This window comes from Erinaceus europaeus, chromosome 3 (genome assembly GCF_950295315.1).
Source record: "Erinaceus europaeus chromosome 3, mEriEur2.1, whole genome shotgun sequence".
Classification (NCBI taxonomy): domain Eukaryota; kingdom Metazoa; phylum Chordata; class Mammalia; order Eulipotyphla; family Erinaceidae; genus Erinaceus; species Erinaceus europaeus.
This window is the reverse complement of record NC_080164.1, coordinates 184,778,650-184,794,624: the sequence shown is the minus strand read 5'-3', so window position 1 is coordinate 184,794,624 and position 15,975 is coordinate 184,778,650. Positions and strand designations below refer to the sequence as shown.

General features: G+C 53.4%; 1 protein-coding gene across 10 annotated transcripts in view; it reads right to left on the bottom strand.

The window, feature by feature from the left end:
• Positions 1 to 15,975, bottom strand: part of POLN (DNA polymerase nu) — an 86,495-nt gene that overhangs the window by 50,987 nt on the left and 19,533 nt on the right. For 9 of the 10 annotated variants that reach the window (XR_009549058.1, XR_009549057.1, XR_009549059.1 and 6 more), the window contains exons 3-8: positions 9,763 to 9,875; positions 5,634 to 5,791; positions 4,604 to 4,672; positions 2,741 to 2,801; positions 2,162 to 2,226; positions 332 to 415 (exon numbers count right to left, since the gene is read on the bottom strand). Coding sequence is in view for 7 of the 10 variants with exons in the window: in XM_060188353.1 (XP_060044336.1) it covers positions 332 to 415; positions 2,162 to 2,226; positions 2,741 to 2,801; positions 4,604 to 4,672; positions 5,634 to 5,791; positions 9,763 to 9,875 (550 nt within the window). In the remaining 3 variants the exon portion in view is untranslated. Of the gene's footprint in view, positions 1 to 331; positions 416 to 2,161; positions 2,227 to 2,740; positions 2,802 to 4,603; positions 4,673 to 5,633; positions 5,911 to 9,762; positions 9,876 to 15,975 lie in introns of those variants that run through there. The other variant, XM_060188355.1, reaches the window with a different exon arrangement.

Here is a 15,975-nt window from a genome sequence, read left to right as displayed (position 1 = left end):
AGTACATGTTATAGTGTGTAAGGACCCAGGTTCGCGCCCTGGTCCCCTCTAGCAAGGGGAAAGCTTTGTGAGTGGCAAAGCAGGGCTGCAGGTGTCTCTGTCTCTCTCCCTCTCTATCATCCCCTTCCCTCTCGGTTTCTGGTTGTCTCTATCCGATAAATAAATAAAAGATGTTATTAAAAAATTTTAAACTTTAAAACAAAAATGCATCATGACTTTTCTGACAACCCAACAGGTGATCGGCCGAGACTAATAGCGCTTTTGCATATCTCTCCCTTTCGCCCCTAAGTAAGCAGCACACTCACTTATAAAGACCAAAGCCCAGCTTTACCTCTCGAAGCTGGTGACTGCTCGTTATCAGAAACCGCTCTCCTGCAGCAAAGTGGGCCTCTTGCTCCAGTTCCTTGAGCCGAGACTGTAAGTGGGAAAACACAGCCTCAGGAGAGTCCTCACCCCGAGGTGACCTCTGCTCATCTAACTGCATGGTCGGTGCCGCGGAAACAGAAAACTCAGGGCTGGGGCTCGCGCGGCAGGTGAGAGCCTGCTTCACCGTGTGCAAGAATGGACCCGGCGTGAACCACCAGCCCACCAGGGGCACCGTGCAGAGGGAAGCCTCGTAGCTGGCTGAGCTGTGCTGCTGTGTCTCTCTTTTCTCTCCCTCTCGACTTTTATCTGGAAAAACAACAACAGTCTTCCTGGAGTAGCAGCACTTTGTGGGTGTGAAGCCTTGGCAAAAGCCCTGACAGCAAAAAAAAAAATACAATCTGTACGGTGGGGGTAGATAGCATGATGGCTATGCAAAGTGACTCTCGTGCCTGAGGTTCCAAAGTCCCAGGTTCAATCCCTGGCACCACCATAAACCAGAGCTGAGCAGGGCTCTGGTTAAAAAAAAATATCTGTAATTTACTGAAATGGGTATTAGAACACACATTTTGCCTGATGGTGAAGACTCAGGAATACAGACTCACTCTCGTCCAAATCTGTGGAAGCAAACTGAAAGAAGGGAGAATGGAAGGGTGCAAGGGAGGGAGGGGACAGTGAGTCCTCCAGCAGTTACAACTAGAAAACGGGGGACCACCACAGCAGAGCCCTGTGGTGTCCCAGGCAGGAGTTTGGAAGAACAGGATGCGTGGGACCATGATGACCGCACGCCTTCCCTCCAGACAAAGCCGGCAGCTCTGGGCAAAGCCGGGTGCAGCGGAGGGTGACCCAAGAGGCCTTAGGAATCGGCTAGTAAACAGCCCGTGAACAGGAAGGCGGAGGGTCTGCAGCTTTATGCCCCTGCCCCTCACATCTTAGTAGAAAACCAGGAGCAGAATCTCAGGACTCTATAAACTCTATAAAACGGAGGCCAGAACCTAAGTCAGCCAACTCGGTCAAGATGCCGTCCGTGCTCTGCGCTTTATCAGACGAGAGACTGCCTTTGACTAGGCTTTTAATTTGGTCGACAAGTAAGGTGCGGAGACACCGGGAAGGGCCTACCAGAACAGGGAAATCGGACAGAAAACGCGCCAAAGGACAAAGAGCCAGAGTGACGGCATCAGCTCCAGTGTGCCGCAGCTCTGGACAGAGCAGCGCACGGAAGAAGAAGGCAGAGGTGCTCGGGGCAGGCGAGTGGAAGCCTCTGGGGACAAGCTGGAACCAGGAGACGCCACGCCCCACAGACTGGTCCCCAGGGCTATGAGAGCAAAGTCTCCCCTCCGGTCACACCTCGCCTGTCTCTTCAGCACCAGCAGGACGCAGAGAGAGTGGCAGAGCTTCGAGTAGGGCAGCATAAAGGCCCCCAGAGCCACGTCCCTCTGCTAACGGGGACTGGGAGCGCCCCCGGGAGAGGACCTGGCCAGACTGTACCACATGCACCGCTTTACTTGGCCACTTTGGAGAAGGCCCGGGCTGCTGTGAGGGGCCTAGCCATGTCTAGCACTCCACTCCCTGCCTCTCACACAGCACACAGCAGGCTTTTTTAAAAAGATGCCATGCCCTCGCCAAGCTCCGCGGGGCGAGTGTTCTTGAGGAAACATACTGAGTTTGAGGACACTCTGGAAGAGCCAAGAGCCCAGGCCAAGTCCCCATGCATGTTGACACCTCCCTGCGGAGTAGGGACAGGCCTGTCCTGGGGCCGAGGAGACGGAGGACAGGGCGGGGCGGGGCGACTACATACCGCCAGAAGCTCCGAGATCCTCTCTGTCTCCTCTGTGCTCACGAGGATGCTGTGACTCTCCATTACTGCGATTCAAAGAGCAGGCAGGTGCGGTGCAGCCACTCCAAGGATGGCAGTCTCGGCAAGGCCACCAGGGCCAGCTCCAATGTCCGGCAAAGGTGGTGCACCAGCCAGCCGGCAACGCTTGGGGCAGGGCTCTCCCTGCCAGCTGGGGCTCTGCTCTCCTGGTGTCCAGCATGATGTGGGCAGAGCAGGAGGCTATGGGGGGCATAGAGTAGGGCCGCCGGCGCGCTTCTGGGGTGGGTCCCCCAAAGGGAGCTCAAGGGGACAGCAGCCGGGCCCAGGACGACCCTCCCCGTTTGCGGCTGGCAGCCCTCCGGGCCCTCCGGTGTGCGGGAGGCAGGCCTGCCTGCCCTTGCCCCGGTGGAGAAAGCAGGCCCAGGGCTGAACTGCCGGGCCAGGAGGCCACGTGGCCGGGCCCTCGGGACAGAAAGGGGAGGTGGTGAGAGGCTTGGCCACCTCCTGAGCGCCCCAGAATTCTCTAGAAAGATGACCGCATAGCACCGCATGGCATCTTACCTGCTAAGATTGGAATCAGCGGAAGCTCCAAAGCATAAAACAGTCGCCACAGACCGCAAGCCTGTTTGACGGAAACGGCGTTAGTGTCACTCTTAGCGGCTGTTCTTTCTGCCGCCAGGGTCACTGCTGGGACTCTGCTTTGGGCCTCTTTTTACATGGGCAGAGACAGAGAGCAGAGAGTCACAAGACACCGCCCCACTCGCTGTGCCCCCCCCTGTAGGGGCACCCACGGGTAGCCAGGGTTTGAACCCAGGTCTTCAGTGGCCACACGTGCCCTGGCCTCCTACTGGTTTTCTCACTTTCTCACATCAGGCTCTGAGCCGAGGGGCTCCTGCGTATGTGGCACTGCTGAGTGCCCTCCCAGCCCGAGGTTTTCATTCGTAGAGAGAGGAGTGAGATACGGGTGGGAGAGAGACAGAAGGGAAGAAAACCTCACCCATGGAGGCCCCCACCCCACCTGCCATCCATGGGTGCTCCATCTGGCACAGGGATCAAACCCAGGACCTCGTGCATGCAAAGTATGCACTCTGCATACTGGGCTATCTCCCAGTCCCTCAATACTTCTCTTATTTTGCTTTACATTTATATGGGGAGGGAGAGAGGGAGAGGAATAGAGGGAGAGGGAGAGGGAGAGGCAGAGGGAGAGGGAGAGAGGGAGAGGGAGAGGAATAGAGGCAGAGGGAGAAGGAGAGGGAGAGGGAGAGGGAGAGGCAGAGGTAGAGGGAGAGGCAGAGGGAGAGGGAGAGACAGAGGGAGAGGGAGAGGCAGAGGGAGAGGGAGAGGCAGAGGGAGAGGGAGAGGGAGAGGGAGAGGGAGAGGCAGAGGCAGAGGCAGAGGGAGAGGCAGAGGGAGAGGGAGAGGGAGAGGCAGAGGCAGAGGCAGAGGGAGAGGCAGAGGGAGAGGGAGAGACAGAGGGAGAGGGAGAGGCAGAGGGAGAGGCAGAGGGAGAGGGAGAGGGAGAGGGAGAGGCAGAGGCAGAGGGAGAGGGAGAGGCAGAGGGAGAGGCAGAGGGAGAGGCAGAGGGAGAGGCAGAGGGAGAGGGAGAGGCAGAGGGAGAGGGAGAGGCAGAGGCAGAGGGAGAGGCAGAGGGAGAGGGAGAGGCAGAGGGAGAGGGAGAGGCAGAGGGAGAGGGAGAGGCAGAGGCAGAGGGAGAGCCCAGAGCACACACACACACTCACACACACACACACACACACTCACACGCATTCACACACTCACACACACTCACACACACTCACTCACACGCATTCACACACTCACACGCATTCACACACTCACACACACACTCACACACACACTCACACGCATTCACACACACACACTCACACACACTCACTCACACACACACTCACACGCATTCACACACTCACACACACACACTCACACTCACTCACACACACACTCACACGCATTCACACTCACACACACACACTCACTCACACACACTCACACGCATTCACACACACACTCACTCACACGCATTCACACACTCACATGCATTCACACACACTCACACACACAGACACACTCACTCACATGCATTCACACACTCACACGCATTCACACACTCACACACACACTCACACACACACTCACTCACACACACACTCACACGCATTCACACACTCACACACACACTCACACACTCACTCATACACACACACTCACACACACTCACACGCACGCACACGCACGCACACACATGCGCACACACACACTCACACTCACACACACTCACACACACACACTCACACACACACAGACACACACACTCACATACACACACACACACACGCACACACGCACACATGCACACACACGCACGCACGCACGCACACACACGGAAACGGAGAGGAGACCTGCCTTCAGTCGAGCACAGAGGTGCCTCATGAGAGTGCGGAGTGTCCTCAGATTCTCACAGACGCGCCGACTCTGCGCAGCACGGGAAGAGCAAGTCAGGCTCCCGTGGCAGCAGACACACTCACCGCCATGTCACACAGGCCTCCCGCTCGGATGTGTCCCATTCCTCAGCAGGGCAGCGGGGAAGCCGCATCTGAGGAAGTCACCCAACACCTCCCAGCTCAACACGTCCCCTCGCTTCACCGGAGCTGAGCGTGCAGAGAACAGAGACGACGGGACTGCCCCTCCCTGGAGCCTCCACCCGCCCAGGCAAGCCAGGAGATGGCGGCCACCTGCTCACCACCATCCGCCCTGCCTGGGACAAAGACAGGCTGACTCCCCGCCCCAGGCCTGGAGCCCCAGGACCACCCAGCGGAGTCCCACGAGTGCCCAGGCCTCAGGTTACACACGACCCTGCCGGGAGCCTGGCACTGGAGAAAGGTCCTCACTCACTGTCGCTCCCGGTCCGCACCCCCCACAGCACCCCCGGCTTCCTAAGGCCTGAATCACACCACAGAGCCCTCAGGAGCCAGAGGAGAAGCAGTCCCTGCTCGTGGCTGGAGGTGTCCTGGGTGCAGCTGTGAGGACTCAGCACACAGGACCCAGCTGAGCGCCGCTCAGTCCAGGGGGGCTCTGCCAGCAGCTGTGAGTTACCCCAGAGCCATGACAGCAGCCTGACTGTGGGCCTGCGGACACCTCCTCACTGGGCGGCAGGCCTCCAGGATTCCCTCCTAGCAGTGTGATAGGGGTGGGCGGGCGGAGGGGACTGAGAGACTCCCAGAGCAGTTTCCCCCACGCCCCCACGGAGCCAAAGGGTTTACAGATGGAGCGTCCTGCCCATGGAGCACCCCACAATCTGGCACGAGGGTAGGGCTGGAAGCCCGCCCAGAAGCATGGCGCAGAGATCACGTTGCAGGCTGGGTGATGAACCGCAGTGCTCTCTTTCCCACCGAGGTGGCTGTGAGCTGAAAAAGAAAACTTCCTCAGAGCTTACCACCGTCTCTCCAGAGGAATTTCCGTAGGGACCCATCACGGCGACTGTGACGGGGCCGTCCAGGTACTTGGTCACTAACTCTTCAAAAGTAGGTGCGGTGTCACTGGGGCTCACCAGCCAGGCAGCCACCCTGGGGTCCAGCCCCACAAAGCCAGCGGCTGCAGAGGAGAAGCTCTTCAGAGAAAGGAGTCTGGCAGTGGCATCACCAGCCCTCAAACGACAGCACCCAGTGCCAGGGCTCTCATTCCTGCTAATTCCAGGCTTTGATGAGAGCATCTCCACAGCCCAGGTCCCAGCCCCAAGGGGGAGTGGCATGAAGGGGAGAACTTAGAAATGGGGTCTCTCTGAGAGTCAGGCGGTAGCGCAGTGGGTTAAGCGCAGGCGGCGCAAAGCACAAGGACCGGCATCAGGATCCCGGTTCGAGTCCCCAGCTCTCCACCTGCAGGGGAGTCGCTTCCCAGGCGGTGAAGCAGGTCTGCAGGTGTCTGTCTTTCTCTCCCCCTCTCTGTCTTCCCCTCCTCTCTCCATTTCTCTCTGTCCTATCCAACGACAACATCAATACAACAATAAAAAACAAGGGCAACTAAAGGGAAACTAAATAAACAAATATTAAAAAAGAAATGGGTCTCTCGAGAGTGTCTGGCGTGGGAGTCAGAATGCGGGGCCGCCCTTCTGTTGGAAGTGCCTCCCAAGCGATCCATTCCGCAGCTTAGCGAGGGAGAGTGAGAAGGAGAGACAGCAGAAAGGAAGAGGGGCCAACGCGCACAGCTCACCGTCCGGCCCACTGCGTCACTGGGCGCTCTGTCTGCTGAGCCTCCTTCCCCGGCTCCCCCAGTGCTGCCCGCCCAGGCCACCCTCAGCCCACAGCTGGGTGCTTGGGACCCACAGAAGGAAGAGCGGGAGGAGCTACGGGGAACCCGCACACCTGCCTCCCCCCACCCCCACCCCTGCCGTGAGTGCTCTCAGAGCACCAGCACAGGGAGGGTGTCCACCACACTTCTGGATCCGGAGGCGAGTCCAGAGGTCTTGGAGAGGGACCTGTGAGCCCGCCCTCTGAGCCAGGCAGCGAGCCATTTGGTTATTTGGCTTCGCTCTGAACTCCTCTGCCTGCGGCCTCGGCCTTTACTGTATCGGCTTCGTCACTCACCCATCTCACAAAACAGTGATAAAGATCTTATTTTTTTAAATAAAATTTATTTAAAAAAATTTTTATATTTATTTATTTATTTTCCCTTGTGTTGCCCTTGTTATTTTTTATTGTTGTAGTTATTTTTTATTGTTGTAGTTATTACTATTGTTATTGATGTCATTGTTGTTGGATAGGACAGAGAGAAATGGAGAGAGGAGGGCAAGAAGAGAGGGGGAGAGAAAGACAGACACCTGCAGACCTGCTTCACCGCCTGGGAAGCGACTCCCCTGCAAGTGGGGAGCCGGGGACTCGAACCGGGATCCTCACACTGGTCCTTGCAATTTACGACACAGGAAAGATCTTATTTTTAATGAAAGATAAAATGTTTTTTATCAGACATGATGAGCCTAGACCTCAAATAAATCCCTCTCTCCACTGTTACTAGTCATCTTTATCAGGAACAATACAACAGAGCCCTTTGTGGGCCCCCATAAGACCTGGCCCTCAACTTGGATCAACAATGGTAGAGAATGTTCCATCCTCCAAAGGGAGGCTGGACAACATACTCTATGCTACACCTGAGGAAGATGGGTCCTGATATTGGGGCAGCTTGGAACGTTCCTACTCATGATCACAGAGTGTGAGCTCAGACCTACAGGGATGCAGAGGTCACCTAGGCTCCTAAGCTGAATATGGGGCCCAGATCACACCAAGTCAATTGGGTTTGCAGTCAACAATATCTATACCCCTTTCCCATATTAGGGAGCTACTCTCTTCCCTGATCCAGCTTTCTGGTCCTTTTTCAGCCATGACATCATCTCCCCAGACAATAACTTGGATCCGCCTGCATATCAGATCCCAGGTCAGGGAAAAAGAGAGAGAGAGAGAGAACTAGTATAGCCACAGGCCCTTTGGAATATAACTAAAATATGCCTACTAGCTATCTACAAAATGGAGGACACCTCAACTCTTCATCTGCACCATTCCAGCCTTTAGGTCCATAATTGGTCAACAATTTGCTTGGCTTTGTATGTTAACTGATTCCAAATGCCAGCATGATGCCAACCAGACTTCCCTGGGCAGACGACCCCACCAATATGTCCTGGAGCTCCGCTTCTCCAGAGCCCTTCCCCACTAGGGAAAGAGAGAGGCAGACTGGGAGTATGGATCCACCTGTCAATGCCCATGTTCAGCGGGGAAGCAATGACAGAAGCCAGACCTTCCACCTTCTGCATCCCACAATGACCCTGGGTCCATACTCCCAGAGGGATAAAGAATAGGAAAGCTGTCAGGGGAGGGGGTGGGATACGGAGTTCTGGTGGTGGGAACTGGGAATTGTGTGGAGTTGTACCCCTCTTACCCTACAGTTTTGTCAGTGTTTCCTTTTTATAAATAAATTTTTTTAAATTCTGTTTTATACTGTTTTAAGACCTCTTTCTTGGGGGCCAGGTGTGGGCACACCCGGCTGAGTGCACACACTACCATGCAAAAGGACCTGGGTTCAAGCCCCCTATTCATCACCTGCAGGGGAGATGCTTCACTTGCAGTGAAGCAGGGCTGCAGGTGTCTCTGTCTCTCTCCCTCTATCTCCTTCACTCTCTCAATTTCTCTCTGTCATATCCAATAAATTGAAAGGAAAAAAAAAAAAAGAAAACTAGTCACTGGGAGCAGTGGATGTCTAGTGCTGTCACTGAGCCCAGCAATAAAACTGGTGGCAATCAAATAAATATATAAAGAGAGAGACACCTGCCTCCCTGCTTCACCACTCATGAAGCTTCCCCTGCAGGTGGGAGCAGGGGCTCAAACCGGGTCTTTGCACATGGTGACGTGTGCACTCCACCAGGAGCACCACCACCCAGCCTCTATTTATCTTTTGGAGAGTTGAGGAGAGAGCAGAGAAGCCATCAGCTCTGGCACAGGTGCCACCAAGTCACCGAGTCAAGTCCTACATTCTGGTGCTGAGCTGGGGCCCCAGCCCCACTCTGGACAGTTGGATGCTGGGTACACTAGACTCTAGCGTGGGTTTTAGCAAGCTTGTGGGCTGTGTGTGGTAACAAGCTAACTTCTTTTCAGGCAGGGGAGAGAGCATAATGGTTATGCAAAGAGACTCTCATACCAAATGCTCCAAAGTCCGAGGTTCAATCCCCTGTACCACCATCAGCAAGAGCTCAGCTGGGCTCTGGTAATATAATAAGAACAACAACAACAACAACTTCCTACTTTAAATTACAAAACAGCACACACTCACTGGACTCAGTCATCTAAACCAGCAGAAAGTGTTCCCTGGTCTTTGTGTGCATGGCTGGACAGGGCACCTCAGAGCCCCATGGGCAGGCCCGAGCAGCAAACATTGCCCCAGCCAATGCCCACCTCTGAGGAACCGCTGGGAGTTACAGGCAAAGCTGACAGGGCTGTGTTACCACTTGTGTTACCTGCCACAGGTTCAAGCCCAGTCCCACCGTGTTGGAGGAAGCTTCTGTGCCTTGGTCTCCCTCTTCCCCCCTCCCCCTTTCTCTTTCTTCCTCTCCCTCTCTCCCTCTCTTTCTCTCTCTTTCTGTTTATCTCTCTCCAGCTGAAAAAGTTATTCTGGGGTAGTGAAGCCTCAGTGATGACATCAAACAAGAAAACAAACGATGGGTAGTCGGGCTGTAGCACAGCAGGTTAAGCGCACGTGGCGCAAAGCACAAGGACCGGCGTAAGGATCCCGGTTCGAGTCCCTGGCCCATCATCTGGGGGGGTCGCTTCACAGGTGGTGAAGCAGGTCTGCAGGTGTCTGTCTTTCTCTCCCCCTCTCTGTCTTCCCCTCCTCTCTCATTTCTCTCTGTCCTATCCAGCAACAACGACATCAATAACAATAGTAACTACAACAATAAAACAAGAGCAACAAAAGGGAATATATATATATATATATATATATATATATATATATATATATATATATATATATATATATGTTGCTCTTGTTTATATATATATAACAAACGGAAAAGCTTTACGTACCGTCTTTCCAACTGACGTCACCTCCCAAGAACCGCAGCACCGTTCTCACAAAATCCTTGGCATTAAAGCAAATAACAGGACACTTCGACTTCAGTGTTTGGAGCAGCACGTCTCTAGAACAGAAGAAACTCTCCGGCTTAGTCTCTGCTTCAGAACCGTGAGCTCGGGAAGGCCTGCTGATCCACATGAGCGCTGGGCTGAGGGCCTTCTCTCTCTGACCCTTCATGCAGACAGACTGAGAAGCTGAGGAGCTGAGCAGAGAGGTCAGGAAGGGACCCGGGGCCTGGGTGGCTTCCTTGGTGGCAGGGTGCTGGGGACCTGCGGGGGGGGGGGGGGTGTCCAGTGAGGCTCACGCACTTGTGGAGGTGGGAAGCCGCCACCCTGAAGCCTTCCAGGCCTGTAGGCACCTGCAATTTGCGCCTTGGTGATTCTACTACTCTTGGGGGACTTTTTAGTTTCCTTTTGATTTGCCATAGACGCGACAAATGTGGTGGGGGAGAGGGAGAGAGAGGGAGAGAGGAGCAGACCACAGTGCTGTGTCGCCATTGCTGACTCTTCCCCGGTGGCAGGCTTGGTGTTTCCAAGTTGTGCAGAGGCTCGGACCTCAGCCTTGACCACGGTGAGGCGTGTGTCCTATTGTGTGAGCCGTCTCCCAGACCTACAATTTATTCTTTTTTTTTTTCTTTTTTACGAATGTATTTATTTACTCATGAGAATGATAGGAGGAGAGAGAGAAAGAACCAGATATCACTCTAGTACATGTGCTGCTGGGGATTGAACTTGGGGCCTCATGGTTGAGAATCCAATGTTTTATCCACTGCACCACCTCAATTTATTCTATCAATTCACTCAATTTATTTTATCCACTGGACCACGCTACAATTTATTCTTTAAAGAACCATTTAGACGCACAGAACAGGAAAAGAAGGTGGTTAGCAAATGGGGAGGGGCAAGACAAGGTAGGGCCATTTAGAGAGAGGAGAGACCTGTCGGAGTGCGCACAGCAGGGTAAGCGCACATGGTGTGAAGCGCAAGGACCGGCATAAGGATCCCGGTTTGAGCCCCCGGCTCCCCACCTGCAGGGGGTTGCTTCATAGGCAGTGAAGCAGGTCTGCAGGTGTCTGTCTTTCTCTTCCCCTCCTCTCTCCATTTCTCTCTGTCTTATCCAACAACAACAACATCAGTGGCAATAATAACAACAATAACAACAACAAAATGGGGAAAATGGCCTCCAGAAGCAGTGGATTTGTAGTGCAGGCACTGAGCCCCAGCAATAACCCTGCAGGCAAAAAAAATATATTAATAAAGTAAAATATAATCCCCCCAAAAAACACACTTCCCATCAGTGTCTAGCAGAAGGGCTGCTTGTTGGGAGGATAGCCGCATTCCCACTCAGGCAGAGGCCCCTCTTGGAGATGCCCACACACCTGCTACCTGGGGCCCCTCACCTACCAATAGTGCTGGTCCCAGGGCTCTGTGAATAGTCAGCACCTCCTCAACACTTACACATGCAGACCCCACAGCACAAACTCCTCCCCTCCCAATGTCTCTCTGTCCTATCCGACAAAATGGAAAAAACGGCCCCCAGGAGCAGTGGATTCATAGTGCTGGCACCAAATCCCTGGAGGCAAAATAAGGGGCCAGGCAGTGGTGCTCCTGGTTAAGCGCACCCATAACAGTGGGAAGGACCCAGGTTCAAGCCCCTAGTCCCCACCTGCAGGGGGAAAGCTTCACAAGAGGTGAAGCAGGATACAGGTGTCTCTCGTCTCTTTTCCTCTCTATCTCCCCCTTCCCTCTTAATTTCTCTGTCTCAAATATATAAATAAAATAAAAAAGACAGAGAGAGACAGAGAGAAACCTGCAGACCTGCTTGTGAAGTGTCTCCCCTGCAGGTGGGGAGCCGGGGGCTCGAACTGGGATCCTCATGCCGGTCCTTGCGCTTCGCACCACGTGCGCTACTGCCCGACTCCCTGTTGGCTTGTTTTTAATGCAAGCAGGGTTATGGCTGGGGCCTGGGGCCTGGGGCCAGCACTATGGGTCTGCCACTTCTGGCACCCATTTTTCCTTCCTTTCTTTCTATTATATTTGATAGGACAAAAAGAAATTGAGAGAAGAGGAGGGATGGAGAGAGAGGGAGAGAGAGACCTGCAGGCATGTTTCACCACTTGTGAAGTGCCCCCCCCCACCGCCGCCACCGAGCCCCACCCGCAGGCAGTGGTGGGAACTCCTTTTATTTTTTAAATATTTATTTATTTATTTTCCCTTTTGTCGTCCTTGTTGTTTTGTCATTGTTGTGATTATTATTATTGTTATTGATGTTGTTGTTGGACAGGACAGAGAGACATGGAGAGAGGAGGGAAAGACAGAGAGGAGGAGAGAAGGACAGACACCTGCAGACCTGCTTCACCGCCTGTGAAGCGACTCCCCTGCAGGTGGGGAGCTGGGAGCTCGAACAGGGATCCTTACGTTGGTTCTTTTTTTTTTTTTAATCTTTTTTAAATTATCGCTTCACCACTTGCAAAGCTTTCCCTTTGCAGATGGGGACCGAGGGCTTGATCTCAGGTCCTTGCGCATTGTAACGTGTGGTCAACCAGGTGCGCCACCACCCGGCCCCGTTATGCTGGTTCTTGTGCTTTGTGCCATGTGCATTTAAATCTCTGTGCTACCACCTGACCCCTGGAACTCTTTTTATTTATTTGTAATAAAATCAAGAGAGAACTCATGTGAAAAGTGTTCCTTCAGGGGGCTCACCCAGCAGGACGCACACTGCCTTGTGCAACAATGAGAGTTCTAGTCCCCAGCCATGACAGCAGTGTCCCCACAACCTTTGGGCAAATAATTGAGCTGGACCACAGGACAGGGCCAAGAGAATACTTGTCCCGAGGCCTGAGGCTGCCCTGGCTGATGAAAGGGCACAGGAAGGAGGTGAGATACAGACGCCAAAGTAGGGGCCTTTTAGGACCAAAGGGACAACAGGGGCCGGGTGGTGCTGCACACGATTAAGCGCATAGCAGAAGCACAGGGATACATGCACTGAATGCCCAGTGTGAAGTGCAGCGCTGTACTGGATAACGCACTGAATGCTGGGTGTGAAATGCAGTGCTGTACCGGATAACACACTGAATGCCCGGTATGAAGTGCAGCGCTATACAGGATAATGCACTGAACGCCTGGTCAGAAGTGCAGCGCTAGGTCAAAGCCGGGTTGACACTTGCAGGGGTCTGTGATGAAGTGTTTGTTCTTTACCTCAGCTGACTGCCAACTCTGTTTCCAAGAGTCTGGAACAGAGAAGTTCAGTGTAGGTGTAGGGGGCCAGATTGGGTGACGAGACGTCAAGCGTTGGACAGGGTGGGCAAAGATATCCGCGTATATTGGCAGGTCCGGTCGAGCGTAGACGTGGGAAATGAACTTAGATGATGCCGCATCCCGACGAATATCTGGCGGGGCGATGTTGCTAAGAACTGGCAGCCATGGAACCGGGGTGGAACGGATGGTTCCAGAAATGATCCTCATGGAGGAATATAATTTGGAATCGACCAAGTGGACATGGGGGCTACGGAACCGTACTGGGGCACAGTATTCTGCAGTGGAATAGCATAATGCCAGAGAGGATGATCGCAGTGTGGAAGCGCTCGCGCCCCATGAGGAGCTGGCCAGTCTTGCAATGATGTTATTCCTCGTGCCCACCTTTGCTGCAGTTTTTATGAGATGTTCGTGAAATGACAGAGTGCGATCGAGAGTAACGCCAAGATAGACTGGCTGGGCTTCATGCCGGATTCTCATATCGCCGGTGTGAAGTGCAGCGATGTAGTGGATAACACACTGAATGCCCGGTGTGAAGTGCAGTGCTGTACTGGATAATGCACTGAACGCCCGGTGTTCAGCACTGTACTGAAGAACACACTGAATGCCTGGTGTGAAGTGCAGTGCTGTACTGGATGACGCACTGAATGCTGGGTGTGAAGTGCAGCGCTGTACCGGATAACACACTGAACGCTGGGTGTGAAGTGCAGTGCTGTACCGGATAATGCACTGAACACTGGGTTTGAAGTGCAGCGCTGTACTGGATAACGCACTGAACGCCCGGTGTGAAGTGCAGCACAGTACTGGATAACGCAGTGAAAGCCTGGTGTGAAGTACAGCACTGTACCAGATAACACACTAAATGTCCGGTGTGAAGTGCAGCACTGTACTGGATAATGCATTGAACGCCCGGTGTGAAGTGCAGCGCTGTACTGGATAACGCACTGAACGCCTAGTGTGAAGTACAGTGCTGTACTGGATAATGCACTGAACGCCTGGTGTGAAGTACAGAGCTGTACTGGATAACACACTGAACGCCTGGTCTGAAGTGCAGCGCTGTACTGGAGAACGCACTGAATGCCTGGTGTGAAGTGCAGTGTTGTACTGGAGAACGCACTGAATGCCTGGTGTGAAGTGCAGTGTTGTACTGGAGAACGCACTGAATGCCTGGTGTGAAGTGCAGAGCTGTACTGGAGAATGCACTGAATGGCCGGTGTGAAGTACAGAGCTGTACTGGAGAATGCACTGAACGCCCAGTGTGAAGTGCAGAGCTGTACTGGATACCGCACTGAAGGCTGGTGTGAAGTGCAGCGCTGTACTGGAGAATGCACTGAATGCCCAGTGTGAAGTGCAGTGCTGTACTGGATAACACACTGAACACCCGGTGTGAAGTACAGAACTGTACTGGATAATGCACTAAACACCCAGTGTGAAGTGTAGCGCTGTACTGTAGAACGCATTGAACGCCCAGTGTGAAGTGCAGAGCTGTACTGGATAACGCACTGAATGGCCGCTGTGAAGTGCAGCGCTGTACTGGAGAATGCACTGAACGCCCGGTGTGAAGTGCAGAGCTGTACTGGATACCGCACTGAATGGCCGCTGTGAAGTGCAGCGCTGTACTGGAGAATGCACTGAACGCCCGGTGTGAAGTGCAGAGCTGTACTGGATACCGCACTGAATGGCCGCTGTGAAGTGCAGCGCTGTACTGGAGAATGCACTGAACGCCCGGTGTGAAGTGCAGAGCTGTACTGGATACCGCACTGAAGGCTGGTGTGAAGTGCAGCGCTGTACTGGAGAATGCACTGAATGCCCAGTGTGAAGTGCAGTGCTGTACTGGATAACACACTGAACACCCGGTGTGAAGTACAGAACTGTACTGGATAATGCACTAAACACCCAGTGTGAAGTGTAGCGCTGTACTGTAGAACGCATTGAACGCCCAGTGTGAAGTGCAGAGCTGTACTGGATAACGCACTGAATGGCCGCTGTGAAGTGCAGCGCTATACTGGAGAATGCACTGAACGCCCGGTGTGAAGTGCAGAGCTGTACTGGATACCGCACTGAATGGCCGCTGTGAAGTGCAGCGCTGTACTGGAGAATGCACTGAACGCCCGGTGTGAAGTGCAGAGCTGTACTGGATACCGCACTGAACGCCTGGTGTGAAGTGCAGAGTCTGACAACACACATTGCAGGGCCAGGCTGATGCTTGCTTCTCTCCTGCTCTCCTTTCTCTCTCTAATTCATTACTATTTTTTGGGCTGGGGAGTTGTTATAATGGTTATACAAAAAGTCTCAGGTTGGGGCCCGGTGATGGTGCACCTGGTTGAGCGCACATGTTACAGGGCACAAGGACCCAGATTTAAGCCCCCACTCCCCACCTGCAGGGGAAACGCTTTGCAAGTGGTGAAGTAGGGCTGCAGGTGTCTGTCTTTCTCCCTCTCCCTCCCCTCTCAATTACTGACTGTCTCTATCCAACAAATAAAGTTAATTTTAAAATATTAGTTTAAAAGAAGCCTCAGGTTCAATCCCCAGCACTGCTATAAATCAGAGCTGAGCAGGGCTCTGGTGGGGGAAAAAAGGTAACACCATTTAAAAATAAGCAGGAAATAAATAAATAAATAAATAGGACTGGGGAGATAAGCAAAAATGTTTATATGAAAAGACTTTATTTTTGCCTCCAGGGTTATTGCTGGACTATGGATCCACTGGTCCTGGCAGTCTTTTTTTTTTTGGATAGAACAGAGAGAAATTGAGGGGGGAGGGAAAGATAGAGAGGGACAGAGAAAGACAGACACCTGCAAACCTGCTCCACCACTGTGAAACGTCCCCCTGTAGGTGGGGAGCCGGGGGCTCAAACTGGGGTCCTTGCTCGGGTCCTCATGCTTCCTACTACTTATGTTTAACCCAGTG